Source organism: Plectrocnemia conspersa, unplaced genomic scaffold (assembly GCF_051122295.1).
Source record: "Plectrocnemia conspersa isolate PC_06_02 unplaced genomic scaffold, ASM5112229v1 ptg000012l, whole genome shotgun sequence".
NCBI lineage: Eukaryota > Metazoa > Arthropoda > Insecta > Trichoptera > Polycentropodidae > Plectrocnemia > Plectrocnemia conspersa.
In genome coordinates this window covers 26,655,640-26,674,565 of record NW_028277176.1, presented here as the reverse complement: position 1 = coordinate 26,674,565, position 18,926 = coordinate 26,655,640, and the positions used below count along the sequence as shown (strand labels likewise).

At 30.7% G+C, this 18,926-nt stretch overlaps 3 protein-coding genes across 4 annotated transcripts in view; 2 read left to right on the top strand and 1 right to left on the bottom strand.

Moving 5' to 3' along the window:
* Window positions 1–1,402: 1,402 nt before the first annotated feature.
* LOC148228703 (maspardin-like) lies at window positions 1,403–4,389 on the top strand. The gene is made up of 5 exons (XM_088199556.1): window positions 1,403–1,560; window positions 1,623–1,863; window positions 1,932–2,161; window positions 2,236–2,484; window positions 2,549–4,389. Exons 1-5 carry the CDS (start codon window positions 1,462–1,464, stop codon window positions 2,627–2,629), a joined length of 900 nt encoding a protein of 299 aa, XP_088055682.1. The 5' UTR covers window positions 1,403–1,461; the 3' UTR covers window positions 2,630–4,389.
* A 1,296-nt stretch (window positions 4,390–5,685) lies between these two features.
* LOC148228702 (uncharacterized) lies at window positions 5,686–7,666 on the top strand. Its single transcript, XM_088199234.1, has 2 exons — window positions 5,686–6,505; window positions 6,570–7,666. Exons 1-2 carry the CDS (start codon window positions 5,717–5,719, stop codon window positions 6,981–6,983), a joined length of 1,203 nt encoding a protein of 400 aa, XP_088055360.1. The 5' UTR covers window positions 5,686–5,716; the 3' UTR covers window positions 6,984–7,666.
* Window positions 7,667–11,851: 4,185 nt separating this feature from the next.
* NaCP60E (Na channel protein 60E) overlaps window positions 11,852–18,926 on the bottom strand; it is a 301,694-nt gene continuing 294,619 nt past the window's right edge. For both annotated transcript variants that reach the window (XM_088199232.1, XM_088199233.1), the window contains 8 exons: window positions 18,567–18,842; window positions 18,200–18,496; window positions 16,985–17,273; window positions 16,725–16,918; window positions 16,312–16,514; window positions 15,967–16,239; window positions 14,006–14,365; window positions 11,852–13,946 (listed from right to left, as the gene is read on the bottom strand). In XM_088199232.1, coding sequence (XP_088055358.1) covers window positions 13,196–13,946; window positions 14,006–14,365; window positions 15,967–16,239; window positions 16,312–16,514; window positions 16,725–16,918; window positions 16,985–17,273; window positions 18,200–18,496; window positions 18,567–18,842 — 2,643 coding nt within the window. In that variant the 3' untranslated portion in view covers window positions 11,852–13,195. The remainder of the gene's footprint in view (window positions 13,947–14,005; window positions 14,366–15,966; window positions 16,240–16,311; window positions 16,515–16,724; window positions 16,919–16,984; window positions 17,274–18,199; window positions 18,497–18,566; window positions 18,843–18,926) is intronic.

The window sequence follows — 18,926 nt, the reverse complement described above, 5'->3', positions numbered from 1 at the left end:
ACACAAACTGTAAAAAACGTTTGAAATGGTATGAATAAAATAAATTATAAAGCATTCGTTTGGATCATTTAGCCATTACGAGGTCTCCTCTAACCTTTGATAATTAGAGTTTTTTATTATTATATTACGATCAAACGATAAACACAGTAGCCATAAATATGCGGCCATAACATCCTAAAATTTGGCCATAACGAATTATTATTAAAAGTATATTTTTTATAATTAATATGAACAATCTGAACAGAATATTAATTTATAAAATAAGGTAATATTTATAGATTTTAAATAGTATTTACAATAATTAAAAAATAAATATATATCATCAAAATTTTCACCGTGCGGTCAAATAAATTAATATTATTTGGCAAGATGTAATTTAGAAAAAACACCGAATGTAAAATTTCATTATATTTAAATTTAAAAAGAAATGATTCGTTAAATACTCCCACATTTTCAATTTTAATATTTCGCAAAAGTTGAGAGATTACTATATTAGGAGAAGGGGGGAGTGTTAATGCAAACCACAATCAATTAATGAATCAAAATTAAATTATGTCATCAATATTTCAATTATTATTGTGATTTGTAAATATTTGTAAATATAGTTATACGTTATTTCGACTGTTTTAATATTGTCAACTGTTTTTGTGATTGGTTTTTATTGTTTGTAATTATTAAATAATAATATTAATAATATTATTTCCTATTAAATAGTTATTAATTAGTATAAATAAAATATATTTAATAAAATATTATTAAAAACTCTTAGTAAATATAAAATAATAATAATAATAAAAGCGATTCCTTGTCGTTAAATCATTTTATTTTACTTGTTTTATTATTTTATAATTTATTTGTAATATATTTATTTAATTAGATTAAATTAAAGCCATTGTGACCTAACAGGTTACCCCAATGAGTCACGATGGCCGAAAAGTTTATTATTTATTGTATATTTATGTGTGTGTGTAATATATATTACATATTCCGCCTGGAGTGTAGATATGTTGCACTCTTGCCGGTCCCAAGCCCGGATAAAGGGGGAGGGTTTTTATCGCGGAGCAAACCAACCAACGTGGAGAAATCCAAATAGTAACGAAAAAATCACAAAAAAAATAATATATCCGCCCCGATTCATAATGACCTAGAGTCTAGGTCCTAGACGATTGAAATCTAGATAAATATATAATTTTACATATATAATTTTAAAATATAAAAATTGAGTATTTTGGCTGTAATGATGTGTTAAACAAAGTAAGTAGCCAAACAATTATATCGCTAAAAACACATGACGTACAGCGAATAATTAAATTTTTACCGGTCGGCGGTGTAAGGGTTAAGCAACAATTTGAACAAAGGGGTAATACCGATCAAAGGAACATTAATTTGTAATCTTCGTGTCACATCTCTATTTGACAGCTCGGTTATTCTGCGGCCGTATTTGTATTACGGTCTCCCAAAATGGCACGGTTGAGCGATTTGTCTCAATCGAACGAATATCTAAGCTTCAGGAGTGGGATACCTTTGCGTAAAGTCGTCGTCGACTCTGACACATCTAAGGTATGCCTTTTTATTCCTTTAATGTTTTATTCATTATATTTTTCATAATTTTTATACTTCAGGGTTGGCGCATATTTGACTCCGGTCCTAAAACAGTCAAATGTCCTCTGGTTTGCTTACCGCCGGTGTCTGGCACTGCTGATATATATTATAAGCAAATACTATCGCTAAGCTCCAGAGGATTTCGGGTGATATCTGCTGAAGCTCCCGTCTATTGGACTGTCAAAGAATGGTGTGAAGGATTTAAAAGATTGATAGACTATTTAGAGATTGATAAAGTTCATTTGTTCGGAGCATCTTTGGGTGAGATATTAATTATTGTTGTTTTATTTGACCATTTGCTAGATTGACATTTTTTAAACTGTTAACAGGTGGGTTTTTAGCTCAAAAATTTGCAGAGCACACTGCTAGCTGTTCGAGAGTGGCGTCGTTGATTTTATGCAATACTTTTACAGACACTACGGTCTTTAGTTACAGCGATACGTCGGCGTTGTTTTGGATATTGCCATCAGTGATTTTGAAACGAATGGTGATGGGTAACTTTTGTGCCGATAAAGTCGATTTGAATATAGTGGAAGCGATTGATTTCATGGTGGAGCGGGTTCGTATTTAATATGTTTTGCCTATGTATATGACATGACATCTTTTTTATAATATATTTTTATCAATTCACAGCTCGATACTTTGAGTCAAGCTGAATTAGCTTCACGCCTCACATTGAACTGCATGCCTTGTTATGTCGAAGCTCATAAGTTTCTTTCGCTTCCGACTACAATTATTGACGTTTTTGATGAATATGCACTGTGCGGTAAAGTACGCGATGATCTTTACAAATCTTATCCTCAAGCAAAATTGGCACATTTAAAAAGCGGCGGAAACTTTCCTTATCTGAGCAGATGCGATGAAGTCAATTTACATTTACAGGTTAATGTTTTATTTTTATTTTTGTGAAATTTTTTTATTTAATTTTATTTATCTTCTTCGACAGATTCATTTGCGTAAATTTTTGGGTGGAAATCTTTCAGCTTCTTATGTCACAACTGATAAATCTTCAAATAACAGACAATAATGCTATGCATGCTAAATGGATCCGAATATAACTATTTAATAATATTCAATAAAATATATCATACATATATTTTTCTATGACAATTTACACAACTCATTGTTGCTTAAAATTATATCTAGAGAATATCAAATTATAGTCAATATTAGTCATATACTTTCTCCAAGGTAAATTATTTCCTCATTAATTTGCCATAAAACTGTCTTTGATTATTTTAAATATTGAGGATTTCTAAAATTCTCAGAATTGGATGTAATAAAAGATTTTGATAAAAAAATAATTTTAAGTATTCTAATGATTTTCCAATGCATTTATACTATTAACAATATAGAGTTTCATGAACAAATCGTTATCTTTAAGTTTTTGTGTAATTGCTCTAAATTCATCACTAGTGATACAATATGTAGCCATTATTTTCTATTGCTGTCGATTATAATATTTATTACGGTTTTACAAGCAAACATAAAACTTTAATAATTATTGAACATACTTTTATAAATTAAACTCACCGTTACATTTCAGATACCAACTCTCCTAATATTCTATAATGCTAATGATTTAATGGCCATTAATGATATTTTTACAACGGTCTACTAAGTATGTATTATTTAAACGACGACATCATTAGATTAAAATTCCTTTCTATGCAAAATGTTTTTAGGTTTGAAAGGAATAAGTTATGAGGGGTCAAACTAAATAAATATACAAATTGTAGACGTGGAAGAAATATTAAAAACAAAGTTTGTGAATTTTTGGATCGATGATGAAGTTTTTCTTGCTATTACTGATTGTTTGTGTTGAAAAAGTTATAAATGACTATAACTGTACATATAACGACGCATAGAGAAAAACGTGAATTTAATCCACAAATTACTAATTAAGCAAATATGTCCAATTCTGAGAATTTTCGCATCGCTGATAAAACAATTCAGATATGCATTTTATATGTTTGTATTTCACTATTTGTTTTGATAGATTAATAAGTGTAAAGCACTGAAATACAATCTTAGGTAATTTAATTACATTCCAATGACTTAATTAGCGAGAAAAATGCCATATGAATGTGAAAAATCTAATAAAATGATTTTAAATATATTCTATATATTTGTTCTCTTGCTTATTTTGTGTTTTATAAAATTTAAGACATTTAAATCAGTTACTTTTATTGGTATGTCATTGTACTTACAATAAAGTTGGTAAAATAAATATGTAGAATTATAATGAATGGATAAGACTGAATGTAATAATATAATATTCATATAATATTCCATAATGTGCTTTCAATTGAATTTATATTAAAAATAAAATGCCGATAATTGATCATTGTTGTTACTTAATTAAATTATATTGCCAGTTGAATGAAATGTGGTTTCTATATGATATTGATACTGATATAGATAGACTGAAAAATATTTATCTACATAGATAAACTCGTTAAAAACATGTTATTACAATGAATGTACTTCTTTATTCCGATATGATATTATATAATCATTGTTATTCAAAAATATTAATTTGGCAACCATCGAATGACTCAAATCTGTGATTTATAATGTTTTTTGAGAATTTGGACTCTTGATTAAATCGAGAGAATGTTTCGAATATTATTTAATTATTTTGTGTATAATTATGTGTTTTAATAAATATATCATGTCATTGATCATTATTTAAATTATGTATAAAAATAAACTTATGTTTTTCTACATTTATAATATACTTTTATATTTCTGTTATGCAAATATTAAATAAACATCTATATTAAAGTTATTCATTTTAATTTTTTGTCGATATTTGGATGTGTTATATAATAATTAAATTATACAGATTTTATATAAATTATTTTCAAATCATTTGAAATGTTTCCATATAACTTGTCTCCAAGTCATATCTAAGATCGAGCTGAACTCTTATTTTATGTAGTAAGCGAAGTGGTATTTCAGGATGAAGTGATGGTTATTCAGTATGGCAGTGCATTAACTTATATACCCTTGAGAATTACGGAAAGTTCAACGTCCTTGTCAATCCTAGATCCTCTTATTTTATAATACAGATCTTAATAGACTGGCATATACAATAGCCTATTATCAGTGGCGTAGCTATGGGGGGGGGGGGGGGGGAGGGCCGCCCTGGGCGGCACTTGCTTGGGGGCGGCATATTCGCGATGGGATCGTCTAGTGTGGTTCTTAGCCCTGAATGCACTAAAACATATATAAATCCACGAATAACAAGAGCTTAATAATAACCAATTTATTATTTTAAGAAATGTTGATTTTATGACCCTGCAAAAAATGTATGGGGGGGGGGGGAGGCGGTAATTTCAAGGATCGCTCTGGGCGGCACATACCCTAGCTACGCCACTGCCTATTATTTCTGCTCGCAAATAGATAAATACCTTTTATTTTAAGAGCCGTCGTACTTGGGATGTAAAAAGTATGCAATAAAATTCTTCAGAAGTTTAAGGAGTAAAGTTAAACACAACTAAATCTATAATGGCTTTTGTTTCAGCAGAGTAGTGTATTGGCAACATTGGTTTGAACTGTGTTTGATACCACTTATAATTTTTAACTATGAACGTAAGTAAAACAAATCTTGATAAATGCATAATACAGTTTGCATTCGTATGGGATTGTTAAAAACGGTAGGTTTTTTGTCTTATTGTTGCGTGTGACCTTGAATTTAATTTTATCGGGCATCGAAGGACCAGTGAAACACTTTATATGAATAATTTATTTTGTCTTTTTAAATGTTTAACAATAAAATATACTTACCTCCGCGTCCGTACATCACGGACGAGCGGAAAACACCCGCTCGGCTTGATCCAAGCATATTGAAAACAGCAGTTGTTTTAGTGAGCATGTCCAAAATAAACCAGAAAAAAGAGGGGCTGATTTAACTATGCAGCATTCTTGTAGCACTGATGTGAAGGCGGCGAGGAGCAATATATTCTTTGGCGGATATTCAATACTAGATTTTTTATCATTTTTCTAGCCTCAAGATTCGTGTGTAGCTCGAAATACATTATTGTTTAGAGTCAAACGCTGTTGAACGTTATTATTAGCACAGTAGACAATCACAAACCGCGATGTAAAGATGTCTGACAACGGAAAAAGTCAAGTGCTCGATCTTCCAACTGAGCGTTCGCAACAATTGATCCAGGAAATAATCGACTCTCTTAACATTGATGAGTATGATAAGATCGTCACACAAGGCTCTCAAAAAGGCGACAATTACTTGAGTGATATATTTCGTATAAAAATCATCAGTAAATCAGGCGATCTACTAAATTTGATCATGAAAATCGCGTTGCCCGACATGGAACTGAGAACACACGCATCCATCAATAAAATATTTAACAGAGAAATATTCGTTTACGCCGAAATGCTGCCGACTTTGATTAAATTCCAAGATGATTGTGGACTCGGAGAAAAAGATAGATTCAGCTTCACTAAATTATATAAGGGCTGCGGAGAAGAAATAAACGAGATGCTGATCATGGAAGATCTGTCGGCGAAAGGATTCAGAATGTACGATAGGCACAATTCGTATGATTATGACCACGCTAGACTCTGCATCGAGACTTTGGCGAGAACACATGCTTGTATGATAGTTCTCAAGGATAAGAATCCAAATTTCTATCAGACCGGTGAGAAACATTCATCTTCCATGTCAGAGATTAGAGTTATGGAGTCTTTCTGCGAAAAAAGCAAGCCAGTGATCCATGATGTGTGTCAAGGAGAGCCGTATTATAATAGAATGATGATGCTTTCTGAAAACATGTATGAAGATCTTGAGACATTCATGAAACCAGATATTGTAGCTCCTTACAGCGTAATGTGCCACGGAGACTGCTGGTGCAACAACTTTTTGTTTCGATATGAAGTAAGTATGCTATTTTTTTATTATTTTATATTTTACAGTTGTGTATTGATTGCTCTACTTTTAGGGAGAAAAAGTCGTAGACATGAGAATGCTAGACTGGCAGAATATAGGAGAGGCTTCACCAGTTACAGACATTGCTTATATGCTCCTATTAGGTTCTGACAAACAATTGCGAGCTAAACATCATCACGAATTACTTGACATATATTACGAAACGCTTTCGAAAAACGTTACAAAAATGGGCGTAAATATAGATAAATATTATCCAGAACATATTTATAGGGAGCATCTGAAGAAGTACATGTATTATGGATTAATTTTGGCAGTAATTGTATTGCCATTCGTTCTTGGCGATAAAGGAGAAGCGGTCGACATAACCGAAATTGGAGATGAAGAAAAACCAATTAACATCAACGAAAGAACAAGAATAAGATTGAAAGACGTAATCGAAGACTGTTTTGAATATGGTTACATTTAACCTTAGAGTTAGAATCGTATTTGCAATATCTTTACATTCAACTTTTAATTTAACATGTAATTATTAGTTGTATAACACATGACAAAATAAGATTACAGAAATTATCTGTAGAACTAACTACACACTGTTTAATATGTACATTATTTGATTATATAATTAATATTTATTATCGTTTAAGAAGTAACAAACAATATTTACTATTCACTTTTGCAAATATGATAAGAGAAAATTCTGCATGTAAAATTAATTAGGTGGTCAAAAAATAAAATGATGCTTTTATGTTTATAATCGCAAGAGTTGACAATGGTCGGCACATCATATAGTTTCTGTTAATTCTTTGTCTCATAGTAGAAACACATTTTTTCTGTCAACAATATATTGGGACGGGTGAGCCGTTTCCCGTGTTTTTAAGATAAATAAATTCTTATATTAAAATTGACTCATGCTCACGGACAAAAGCTGAAACAAGAGTGGTTGTAAAATCTTACTATGGTTTTATGACAAAATTTAATCTTGACTGTAGAGAATAAAATTCTTTCTTAGATACAACTTTATAAAAATGAGGTGTAATATAAGTTATTAAATTGTTTATCCATTATTCTACAAATATTTTAAAACTGATAAATTTATCAACCATAATAGTTTTTTTACCATACAATAAATTTATCCGCTGTTGTAATTCATTTTGAAGTACTAATTTTAATCCCACTCTTCTTACTTATATTTTTTATTAAACTTCCGCTTTTTGTTTCCCAAATGCAATTTATTTGTATTAATATTAGTAAAAACTTACGAATATATCTTCACTTCACCTATTTTTTATTTATTATTTTTTAATCAAAATTAATTTCCACGCAACGATTATGGGTGATCGCGACAATAATAAAATTACAAAGTCGATTTTTTTATATAATATATTATTTTATATACAAATATTCTTTAAACGCACATGCATACGTATACATTATATACGTACGCATATGCATACGTATATACATACACAGGTATATGCACAATACCTGACAATTCACATTAAGGAGAATGTGGGTGTGAAAGTACTAAAAGTGTTATTTATACTGAGGAAAAGAATTATACGAAAGTTTGGTTAAAGAAATAGGTGTGTTTTACACGTTTGTGTCGATGAGAGTCGTTATAACTAGAAATATTCAGAACGAATGGCTGCACCTGAAGGTTTTTTTTGTCAATGTATCTATATATACATATTTTTATATACATTATTATATCACTTTTTTTAGAAAAAAGGCGCAACAAACATATTTTTCGAACACTTCACATAGTTTCAATAACAAACGTTAGAATTATACAAATACATACATACGTACATTCATAAATATATACATTTATAAAAACAATATTCGAGAATAACATAGATAAAATGTTTCATAGAAAAAACGTTTTTAATAGACTTTAATAATATATTTTATTGAACCATCTTTGGAACTAACGCAACAAACATTTTACTGAACTTTATTATCAATTAATATTATTTATATATAGTATATATTTATTTTATTTTATTACGCGTATTCTTTAAAATTTCTTTGGAAGATTAGATCAGATCCGTAAGATAATGTTATCACTATATATAATATATTGAATATATTTTAATTATTGAAAAAATACTCAACGGAATATATAAATCTCATGCTAAATCGTTCCCACGCATACTAACGAATTACAATAATTGAATAAATATTTTTCTGTTAAGATATGTTTCGTTAGATTTGTTATTATTAGATTTATTTAATGAAGTGGATGTGCCATTTTTTTAAAACTATCTATAGACACTCTGATATTAATCGGAGATCATCGATAAATATTTATATAATATAATGATAAATACACTTTGTAAAAAATCACAAATGGCTATTTACACAGGCCGCTATTTGGTGCCTATTAAAATATATGTACAATATTGTCAACGTCTGCCGAACGCGCTATATTTATTTAACACAACCTTTAGGAATGGGGTAAGTCAAATTTATATATATATATATATATATATATATATATATATACTATAAGATGAAACTTTTCAGAATAATAATTGCGAACGAGAAACTTCAGCATTTCTTCAATTACATGTGAATAATTAACCTTTGCTCAATGGAAACGTAAAGGCGATTTTTCTGATAATTGACTTTTATATTTTATATATATATATTAATTATTATTTTATAAAATATTTATTATTTTTTAACTAAAGTTTCAGAGCTCTAGAGACGAATACAATAAATTATATTTAATCAAGTACGAACAAATCCCAATTTATAAATTCAATCTTATATAGTAATATTAATATATGTAATTATTTATAAAATAGGATGTTAAAAACATATGTATTAAACTGATGCAACAAGTACGATATATATTATTTAAAATTTAATGTTAAAAAAGGTTTATATTCCATTTTAACCCTAATGGAAATCAAAATTAATTACAATATAGAATTATTATGATTATCGTTTTGCAAATTATATATAAACGGTTGGTCAGTCCACAGAATAATTTTATACTATCGTTAAAGTTTATACTATGAGGATTTAATTTTTCAGTGTGAGTTATATAAAGAGTAATTCATTTAACTAAAATCGCTCATGAAGCATTATTTCAACAGCTATGACGAAAAAAGTGGTTTTTCTGTATAAATTTATTAATAATTTATACTAAAATGTAGTAAGATTGTTTTATAAACGTTATCTGAAAAAAACATATGTATACATATACAGAGAAAGATTTAATCTATAACTCTATAAATTATGCATACGGATACTCGAGATACGAAACAACGTTTCGACTTCTCCACTATGCATTTTTCAAAATTTGTTAGAATCCACTTTACCATTTTCATTTGAAAGTAAACCGTTTTACTGAGAATTACATCATCAGCAAACTGATATTACCCTGTTCTAATTTATATTGTATTATTTTACATTAGCTCGCATGTCTCAAAAGTGTCGGACGAATGAAACGTTCAAACTCGACTTTTAAGCAGATTAGATTTAGCTAGACAAAGAGTTAAAAGAAACGATAATATAAAATCTATAAAAAGCTAAATGTTATGTACGAATATATCAATATAAAATATGTATACACACAGTCATACGCATGTGTGTATGTAATTATTTTTAAATAAACTGTATATAAAATTGTGGGCGTTGCACAGGACGTCTAAAGGCAGTTGCTAACACGAAATATATATGAACCAGTTTTTGGCTGTATTATGAATGATGAAGTCTTATCAAAACAACATTAACTAGCAAATATATGGTTTTAAAATCCAAACATATGGTCTTGAAATCCATTCAAGCTAAAGTGTGCTTCATAAACAACACTTGATTAAAAAAATACGTTACTTTTTCTACATAAAGTGCTAAAGAACTTAAATTTTAATTAAAAATGACGTTTGTAAGAATTATATATGCTTTTTAGAAATGTATCGAAGAACTAAAAGTTAAAAGGGTTCAGACCGAGAGGATAAAACATTACATGTTGTCGCTTTTACTATAATTTTTGCACGCTTGTGTGATATTATAAATTACAAAGATTAAAAGGTCTGCTAAAATCATTATCTGTCTACTTATACACGCTACAGACGCGCGTGCGATTTTCTACAGTGATCAAAGTTACGGCATGTGAGGTAAAGGTACATTCACAAAATAGTAGCATTATTTTTGGTATATAATGATTTGTACAAACTTTATTTTCAAATAAAATAATGTGGTTAGTCACAGAATTATATATTTTATGCTAAAATTTTAACCCAGCCGAATCTAATCTCCTCAGAGATTGAACTTGAACGTTCTATTAGTCCGAAACTACATTTGATTACTTACAATCTCATTTCTTTCATTTTTTTCATATGTACATACATCTCATTTATTACATTTTCGACATGCCAACTAATGTACGTTTAATATAATATGTATGTATTATAATATACATACATATATAATTATAAATACATATCCAAATAAGATTTTATATGTAAATAGTGGGATTCGAGTTAACATTTGATTATAACATTTCCACTAAATGCACACAGAATCGTATGAGAATAAATTCTAAATATATTACTATATCACCATTATATAGGAATGTTAAAAAATCTAATAAATTTATTGTGACTAACTAACGTCCTAACTATAATAATTATTTTTTCCAATAACTAGCTAAATAACCGATGTCCTTGGCTATAAATATATTTAACGTTAAAGAAATATTCATAAATAATGTTTCAACGAAACTCGTTAAAAGTCTTCGATACCTAACGAATGTTACAATCTGATGATAAGGCGTATTAGGCGAACAAATATTATTTTACAATAACCATGATGCTAATGCTGTTTTATTTTTAGTAATACATTTTATGTCAATTTATTAATTAATGACATTACTTAACACAAAATAAATTATGAAACACGATTAATATAATGTAAACTTATAGCACCAAAATATTTGTCAGCGCGTTTCCATACATATGATATTATATTTAATTAATGAAAATATTTTTATACATAATCGGAAGATATTTAGTTATTATATTTATACATATTTGTGTTTACTATATACGGTCATGTAAATTCGATCACTACTTAATTTTATTTTTCTTTAAGATATTAAAAAATTAAAAATAAATATTTATCACATCCAGGTAGTATAACTTTCTTCATCTCTACTTATATAAAAGGCAAATTCTGACTCATTTACCTCAAAGCTCGAGATCAGCTGAATCAAATTAATGAGACTTTCTTCATTGTATTAAATAGTTTTAAGTTATGTACATTCAAGCACATACTATTATGCTATGAATGTATATTTGTTACGATTTAAGATTTAGCAATAAGTTTTTTCTTTATTGATTTCTTTTGGAAAACAATATTATTTGTTGTATACAACTCCTTTCAAATGCCCAAATGTACTTCATTGTTTGAGAGATTTAGTAATAAAAACAATAATATAGTATGTCAATAAGAATAAATCTGCTGAGAAAAATGTATAAATAGTTGTGACATATAATTTTATGTAAAATATTTAAATTAGTTTTTTCCACCATTTAGAGATTTGTAAATATGTTAAAAATAAAACCACTATCCTTAAGTTTAAAACTCTGAGATCGACACTCCGCTATTTTTTTCAGGACTAAAACTAATGATTTACCACCACTGAACGAAAAAAAGTACGCCAAAAATCTCTATGAATTGACAAACCAGAAAAAATAGTGTGTTACTGAGTTTAAATTATCTCTATCAAAAAACACTAGACGCCATTAAATGTAAATAAAACAGAGATATAAATTATCCAAACTAATAAGCAATATAGTCACAAGAAACTAAGACGAATGTATTACTATTATTGAATAAAACAAAGTATGAAATAACAATCCTCAAAAGTTAGTATACTGTGTTAAATTATATCTATAACATAAAACACTGGGCGCCATTAAAGTTAAATGTCGCAGATAGAAATTATCCAAACTAAAATGCAATATAGTCACAAGAGACTAAAATCAATGATTTATCACTACTGAATGAAGAAAACGTATGTTGAAAATCCGCATCCGAGTACAAAATGGCAACCCATAAAAATTTACTTGATATTGAACAGGCGCGTACGGTGAGATACTTTCCCTTTCGCTCGCTCTCGTGTTAAGTGACGAGAGTGAACGTCACTTAACACGCGAGTGAGCGAAAGGGATAGTATCTCACCGCACGGGCCTGATACTATAATAAAGCACTGCGTATTAAACTTATACAAACTAAAGACCGATATAAAAAAAGTCACCACAAGAACGAAAAATGAATTGAACGGGAAGAACTGGCAACGCTTTGAGAATGCTAGATCATTAAAAACAACATACAGTCCTTCAGTGAAATTAAATTTTTAAGAGCTCTATGTGAAACACTTCATTCAGGCCTGCGGGCGAGTTACGCTGGCCTTTTTAAACGGCGGCACCAATGTATTAACAATCATTTACATCTGATCAAATTTACATGGCCGAGTATAGTACATCATTCAGTGGAAGTGTTTCAAAAAATTTGTATACTTTTAATTTTGTACGTTAATTGTGTTTGGTCTCTTGATGTTGTTAACGTAGTTTTGTATTGTATGTGGTTTTGTAACAAATAAAGATATTATTGATCTTGGGGAGCATCATTCGTTGTATTGTGATCAGTTGCGTTTGTGATACATCAGCTGTTGGGCTCCGAATCACGATTTAACTTATATGTCTCTTCAGAGCTATGTTCTTCAGCACCATATTCTTCACTTTCGCGATGAACTAAAACGTGAACTAACGTAGGTTCTGGCGGCCTTATCGGCATCATGGGAGCTTCGGGCGATGCTTCTGTGACGAGAATGCTAACTTCACTGTTTGCGGCACCTACGACGCCCAACTGAACATTTCCGACCCTCAGTCCTGTTTGTGAGCTACCTCTCTCCATCGGCGGAGGTTTCCTTCTGATTAAGCTCCCTCTCTTGGGTTTCACTTCCTCGGTGGTCGGATGTATACCCAGCATAGCGCCGGTTTGCTTCAAAGACCCTTTATGTCTCAGAGGCGATGTAATATCGTCCTCGTGTTGGGTTTCAACGGCATCTTGGTGTTTTAAGAAGAAGTTATAAATGCTTCTGCGTCTTGGCGGCGGCTGCGGTGGACCTACAGCGGGTCCCGAACCTTCCGGCGACGGCTCACTGATAGTGATGCACGGATCAGGATGTGCAGAGCTCGATAAGAAGAGTAATGGCAGATTCAGCCAAGGGCCACCTAATTCACCACTAAGATCTGAAGCATCAGAAGCTCGCGAAGATTTTCGAGAAGACGCTCTGCTTCCGCGATGCACGTGAAGAAATGCTGATAATCGGCCTTGCCAGCCTCCCGGAGATGATGTTTGAGTTTGTTCGTCTTCTACTTCTAATGGCTCTCTTTCGCGTTCATGTTTCATCCTAAAAATAATTAATTAAATTAGATAATATAATATTTCTTAAATATTGATTATGCATACTTGACGTAGTCTCTAAACGTTCGCTGAATCAGTCTTGCGGCTTTATCCTGCCGCTTCCACATTCTAGTAGATGAAACTATCTCTAATTCTTTCCTAGTAGGAAACTGTTTCTTGAATTTGACGTCCATTTGGTCTTGGAGCTGACGGAAGTTGTCCGTTTCTTCGACATGTCCAAGAACGTGTTTCACCAACGAGTGCAAGATGTCCAAACAGTGGATCTTATTTCCTTTGGCTATAGGTAGATTAAAACTGACTAAGGCTACCGTGTTCGGCTTCGAGATACCCAAAGGTGGATCTAGAGATGCGATGAAATCGGACAGCTGAGTAAACCTTATAAATTGAGTAGCGTGAGGGTCGTATCTGAAATACATATAACATTCATTAGTTTAGTAATTTATGTACACAGTGGCAGTTCGTCCAAATAGCTGTGATGCTGTAATACTCTCAATTTTTTTTAAATTAAAACAGTTGTACTAAATAATAATATAATATAATGTTGGAATGACACAAACGCACGTGCCGATTCCATATTTGAGTGGATTAAAAGCAACGTAAATTCTAACTCAGAGAGTTGGCGAATACTACATTTCTTATTCAAAAAATTATATCATTATCAAGGCTACTGATTTTTTAATCATCGCCGTTATGCGAAGTGTCTATATTCTAACTAGATATTTAGTAAATAATAAAAAACAGTCTGCTTCTTTGCTGAATCATCGCATTGGCCGAACAAAAAAGTAGTTTCAAAAGCCATATTTTGATCATTTTTTTTGGTGAATAAATTGGGCTGAGGGAGGTTTAAAACTTTAGTTAACGAAGTTCTGCAAGATTTAATTGTTCTTGGCTTTCGGGGAAGTGTCTAAGCTAAATTGATAAGACATTTTTTGAATACATGGTTATGGGAAATGCAAATTATATAATATATGGCAGTAATAAATGCTACAGGCAAAATATTATATTTTTTGGTTTGGGTGTTCCAATATTTATGTCTGAAGAAAACAGTCATTGTACAAATACTACAAAGTATTAGCAAAAACTTAGATCGCTCAAATTAAAATCGGGTCCCAGAAACGCAGATATTCATAAAGTGTGTGTTAATATGTATTTATAAATGGAATTTCGTACAATTACATTTATTTATTTATTAATTATTCTTCCGTTGTAATATAACAGACGTAAGCCTAATGAGTTACAACGAGGTGAATCTGTAGCAATTGAGTAAGTCAAATAAGATATAATGAATACCTGCAAAGTATGTATTAACCACTAGACTGAAAGTATGGGAATCAATAATTATAAATTATTATGTGTAATATAATTTATTACCAATAGATGTCATTGCATCTGGTCTGATTTTTTTTAATAATAGCGCATTTTTTATAAATAAAAATTTGAGTGCCACTGCTGGGGCTCGAACCCGCAACTTTAGAGTTACTAGTCTGAGACGTTACAAATTACGCTATTCCGTCCTTACATCTACGCTACATAAGACATAAAACTGAAGGAGGATATATTATACATAAGCGATACTCTGATTAAGAGAAAAAGAGTTTAGTGTCGATTCAGATTTTCAGACAGGCACATTCGGAGTTAGATCTTGTCAGCTACGTCAGGCCACCGCTCGGGCTCTGCAACACAGAGACTGCGCCTATAGATATTTTATCACTAAATCAGCGTCTTTGTAAATTCAAACTTGAGTCAACGTTTTATAAATTCAGACAAACAAATTAAGTTTTGTGAGTAAATAGCACAAGTGCAAATTCTGAACCATAAACAATCAAATAAATCCCTTTATGGGCGAGTATAAAAAATGAAATATTTATTTTATTGTTTTAATATGAAGTAAGTATTTTTTGCGTATTAAAAAATAACTACGTAATATAAAAAATTATGCAGCACCCCAACATATTTTTACTATGAGCCGCCACTATATGCTAATATTTAATGTTTGTTTGTCTTACTTTGACCATCTGATATAAAACATTTCAAGGTCGTCTTCCACAATGCCGATTTCTTCTTCTTGATGAGCTTGATTGAAATTTTCAAGGATGATGGCTATGTACATGTTAATAACTATCATATAACTAATGATGATGAAACTTGTGAAGTAAGTAATGGCCAATAATGGCGAGCCACAGTTTCCGTTGGATTGACCGTTTGCGGATAAATCGCAATGGGGCGGTTGGATCATTAGCGATTCCAAAACATCGTTCCATCCAGCTGAAGTCATGAGCCTGTAAAGAGATTTTCTTGAATTAGTTAATCAAACTATATCGTTTCGTTACATAGTATTGAATAAATTGTACCTGAACAAAAGCTGCATACTTCTACCGAACGTTTCAAAGTTAACGATGTCATCTAAAGCTCCTTGTTGCTTCACGTGTCCAAATACTGACATACCGATAATGGCATATATGAAAGTTATGAGAGCCAGAAGAGCACCAATGTTGAAGAGAGCCGGTAAAGAAACGACGAGGGCAAAAAGTAACTTCCTTATACCTTTTGCAGCCTAAAAGCAATTCATACATATATATATATATAAATTTCACAATGCTTTTAAATTGGATCATTAGTGTCCATGTGTTTTTGATTTTTATCAAAATTTCCACACTTTCTCGTTTTGTCAACAAAATTTATCGTTTATCTTTTACAAAAAAAAATGTAGTAAAACTTTTAAATAAGAAGATCGGAAAAGCCGTGTTATTCATTGCAATATTACCTTGATCAATCTCAATATCCTTCCAATTCTGAAGACCCGAACGACACGAAGCAATGTCGGCGACACAGGAAGATCAATCATGATATCTTCCATCAATATTCCTAATATACTCGCCAATACGAGCAAAAAATCGAACATATTCCAAGGCACGGTGAAGTAATGATATCGCAGTCCGACCATTTTAACAATCGCTTCTATAAACATACAAATATACCAACAATATAGTAACGATATATTTAAATATGAATGTTATTAAATACCTAATCCAAAAACTGTCGTAAAAAACGCATTGCTGACTTCCAATATAAAAAATATTGCATGCGGTTGATCGTAATGCTCTATTCCCATCGTCAACATATTTAGGAATATAAGCACGAATATAGCAATTTCAAACCGCCTAGAGTTAGATAAGTCGTAAAACATTGCCATGAATTGGTTCAAAGGTCTCTTTATGACCTTTTGTGGTTTTTTGCGGCCTAGTTTCTTCATTGCTGTGTAGTAATGTTTCTGGCTCTCCGTTAAAAACATTTCTAAAACACCTCCTTCATACTGAAATTAAAAAAGTTAGATAAGTATTAACCTTAGAAGTCCAAAGACATGTATGTCATGCCCAAAATGGTTTTATCATTGCAGTCCTAAGGCATCTATGTCATAACCCAATATATTTTATATTTTCAGAAGCCATTTTAAATTATTATTTTATTTTATTAGCTACTCAGAGATACTTTTATTAAAATATTATGGTAAAATATAATAATAATTCGTCGTAAAATCAGTTAATCTATAGTTTTATAATATAGGCGCTAGTGAAATTAAATGCTGCTCTAAAATGTCTATGAAATTCTATTGTATTTGATAGTTGCAAGACGTCCATTTTCTGTTCAAACCCAAACCTAACCTAATAAAAGTATTAAAACTAATTACAGTTTTAGAACTTTCATTAGGTAAAGTACAAAATACAAAATTAGTACTCTTAAAATATTTGTTATTAAATTTTAAAATAACAAATAAGAAGCACAGTAAAATGAAAGAAAAAATAACAATTATAGTAATATGATATATGTATGTATGTATTATTTATTAACTTAATTTTATTTGATTAAAATTGCATGAATTCATTAAAATAATATTTTATTTTTACTTGATTTTGGTAAATAGACCAGCACGATAGACGAGTGGTTTAAGTCCCTGACTGAAAGACCTGGGTTCGAATCCCATACAGACCATAGTGTTTTTAAATTTCTATCATGTCTGGGAGAGATCGGAATTAGTGATTATTATATTTATAATTCAGATTGATTATCACGTATTAGGTTTACCTAGATTTTCTTGATCGTAATGATTAATTAAAATCGAGTTAGGTCGTACATATTTTGTATTGAAAATTCTCTAAAAATGAGCTAATACAGCTCATAGAGAATATATTATAAATTGCAACGCCCTTACAAATATTTTCAGTATACAACGATGCTTACCCTTTTCTTCAGCATGTTAAAATTATCGATGATGACTCCAATGAACAGATTGAGCGTGAAGAACGAGCCGCAGACGATGAAGATAACAAAATACAGATTCGCATATAGATTTGCTTCTCTCTGAGGTTGAAGATCTACGCCTCTGGCATCAACAGCATCGGCCATAACTTCCATCCAGCCTTCAAAAGTAGCCACTTGAAATAGTGCCAAATAGGCTATTCCAACGTGATCGAAGGATATTTTAGAATTGACCCAAGTATAGTTTCTGTATATACAATCCCATTTGTCGTTCACGATCTGTAATGAGCAATGATTAATTTGATTCGAAAGTAGTTTTAAGATATTTATATAATTTTTTAATGCTTACGGATATTGGCAGCAGTTCGCCTTCTTCGTCGACGCATTTAAAGAATTTACCGCCGAAGAACTGGACTCCCATTATGGAGAATATTAACCAAAACACTAAACACACTAGAAGGACGTTAAAGATGCTTGGTATTGCGTACATTAAGGCATTGACGACAATTCTCATCCCTTGCCATCTGGATATGGCTCGCAAAGGCCTTAGAGCTCTTAAAGTTCTTAACGATCGTAACACTTTTAAATTTTCATTTTCTTCAATCAACAAACTAAACACAGAAACCTGAAATTGTTCAATAATAATGAGTATAAAATAATTAAGAACATATCACAATATTAATTTAAATACAAAAAAGGCATATTTTTG

Excerpts from the sequence above, each read along its gene's own strand:
- LOC148228703 (XM_088199556.1), top strand. The coding sequence starts at position 1,462 with ATGGCACGGTTGAGCGATTTGTCTCAATCGAACGAATATCTAAGCTTC. Across the intron at positions 1,561-1,622 it reads TCGACTCTGACACATCTAAG|GGTTGGCGCATATTTGACTC; the intron begins GTATGCCTTTTT and ends TTTATACTTCAG. Across the intron at positions 2,162-2,235 it reads TTGATTTCATGGTGGAGCGG|CTCGATACTTTGAGTCAAGC; the intron begins GTTCGTATTTAA and ends ATCAATTCACAG.
- LOC148228702 (XM_088199234.1), top strand. The coding sequence starts at position 5,717 with ATGTCTGACAACGGAAAAAGTCAAGTGCTCGATCTTCCAACTGAGCGT. Across the intron at positions 6,506-6,569 it reads ACTTTTTGTTTCGATATGAA|GGAGAAAAAGTCGTAGACAT; the intron begins GTAAGTATGCTA and ends CTCTACTTTTAG.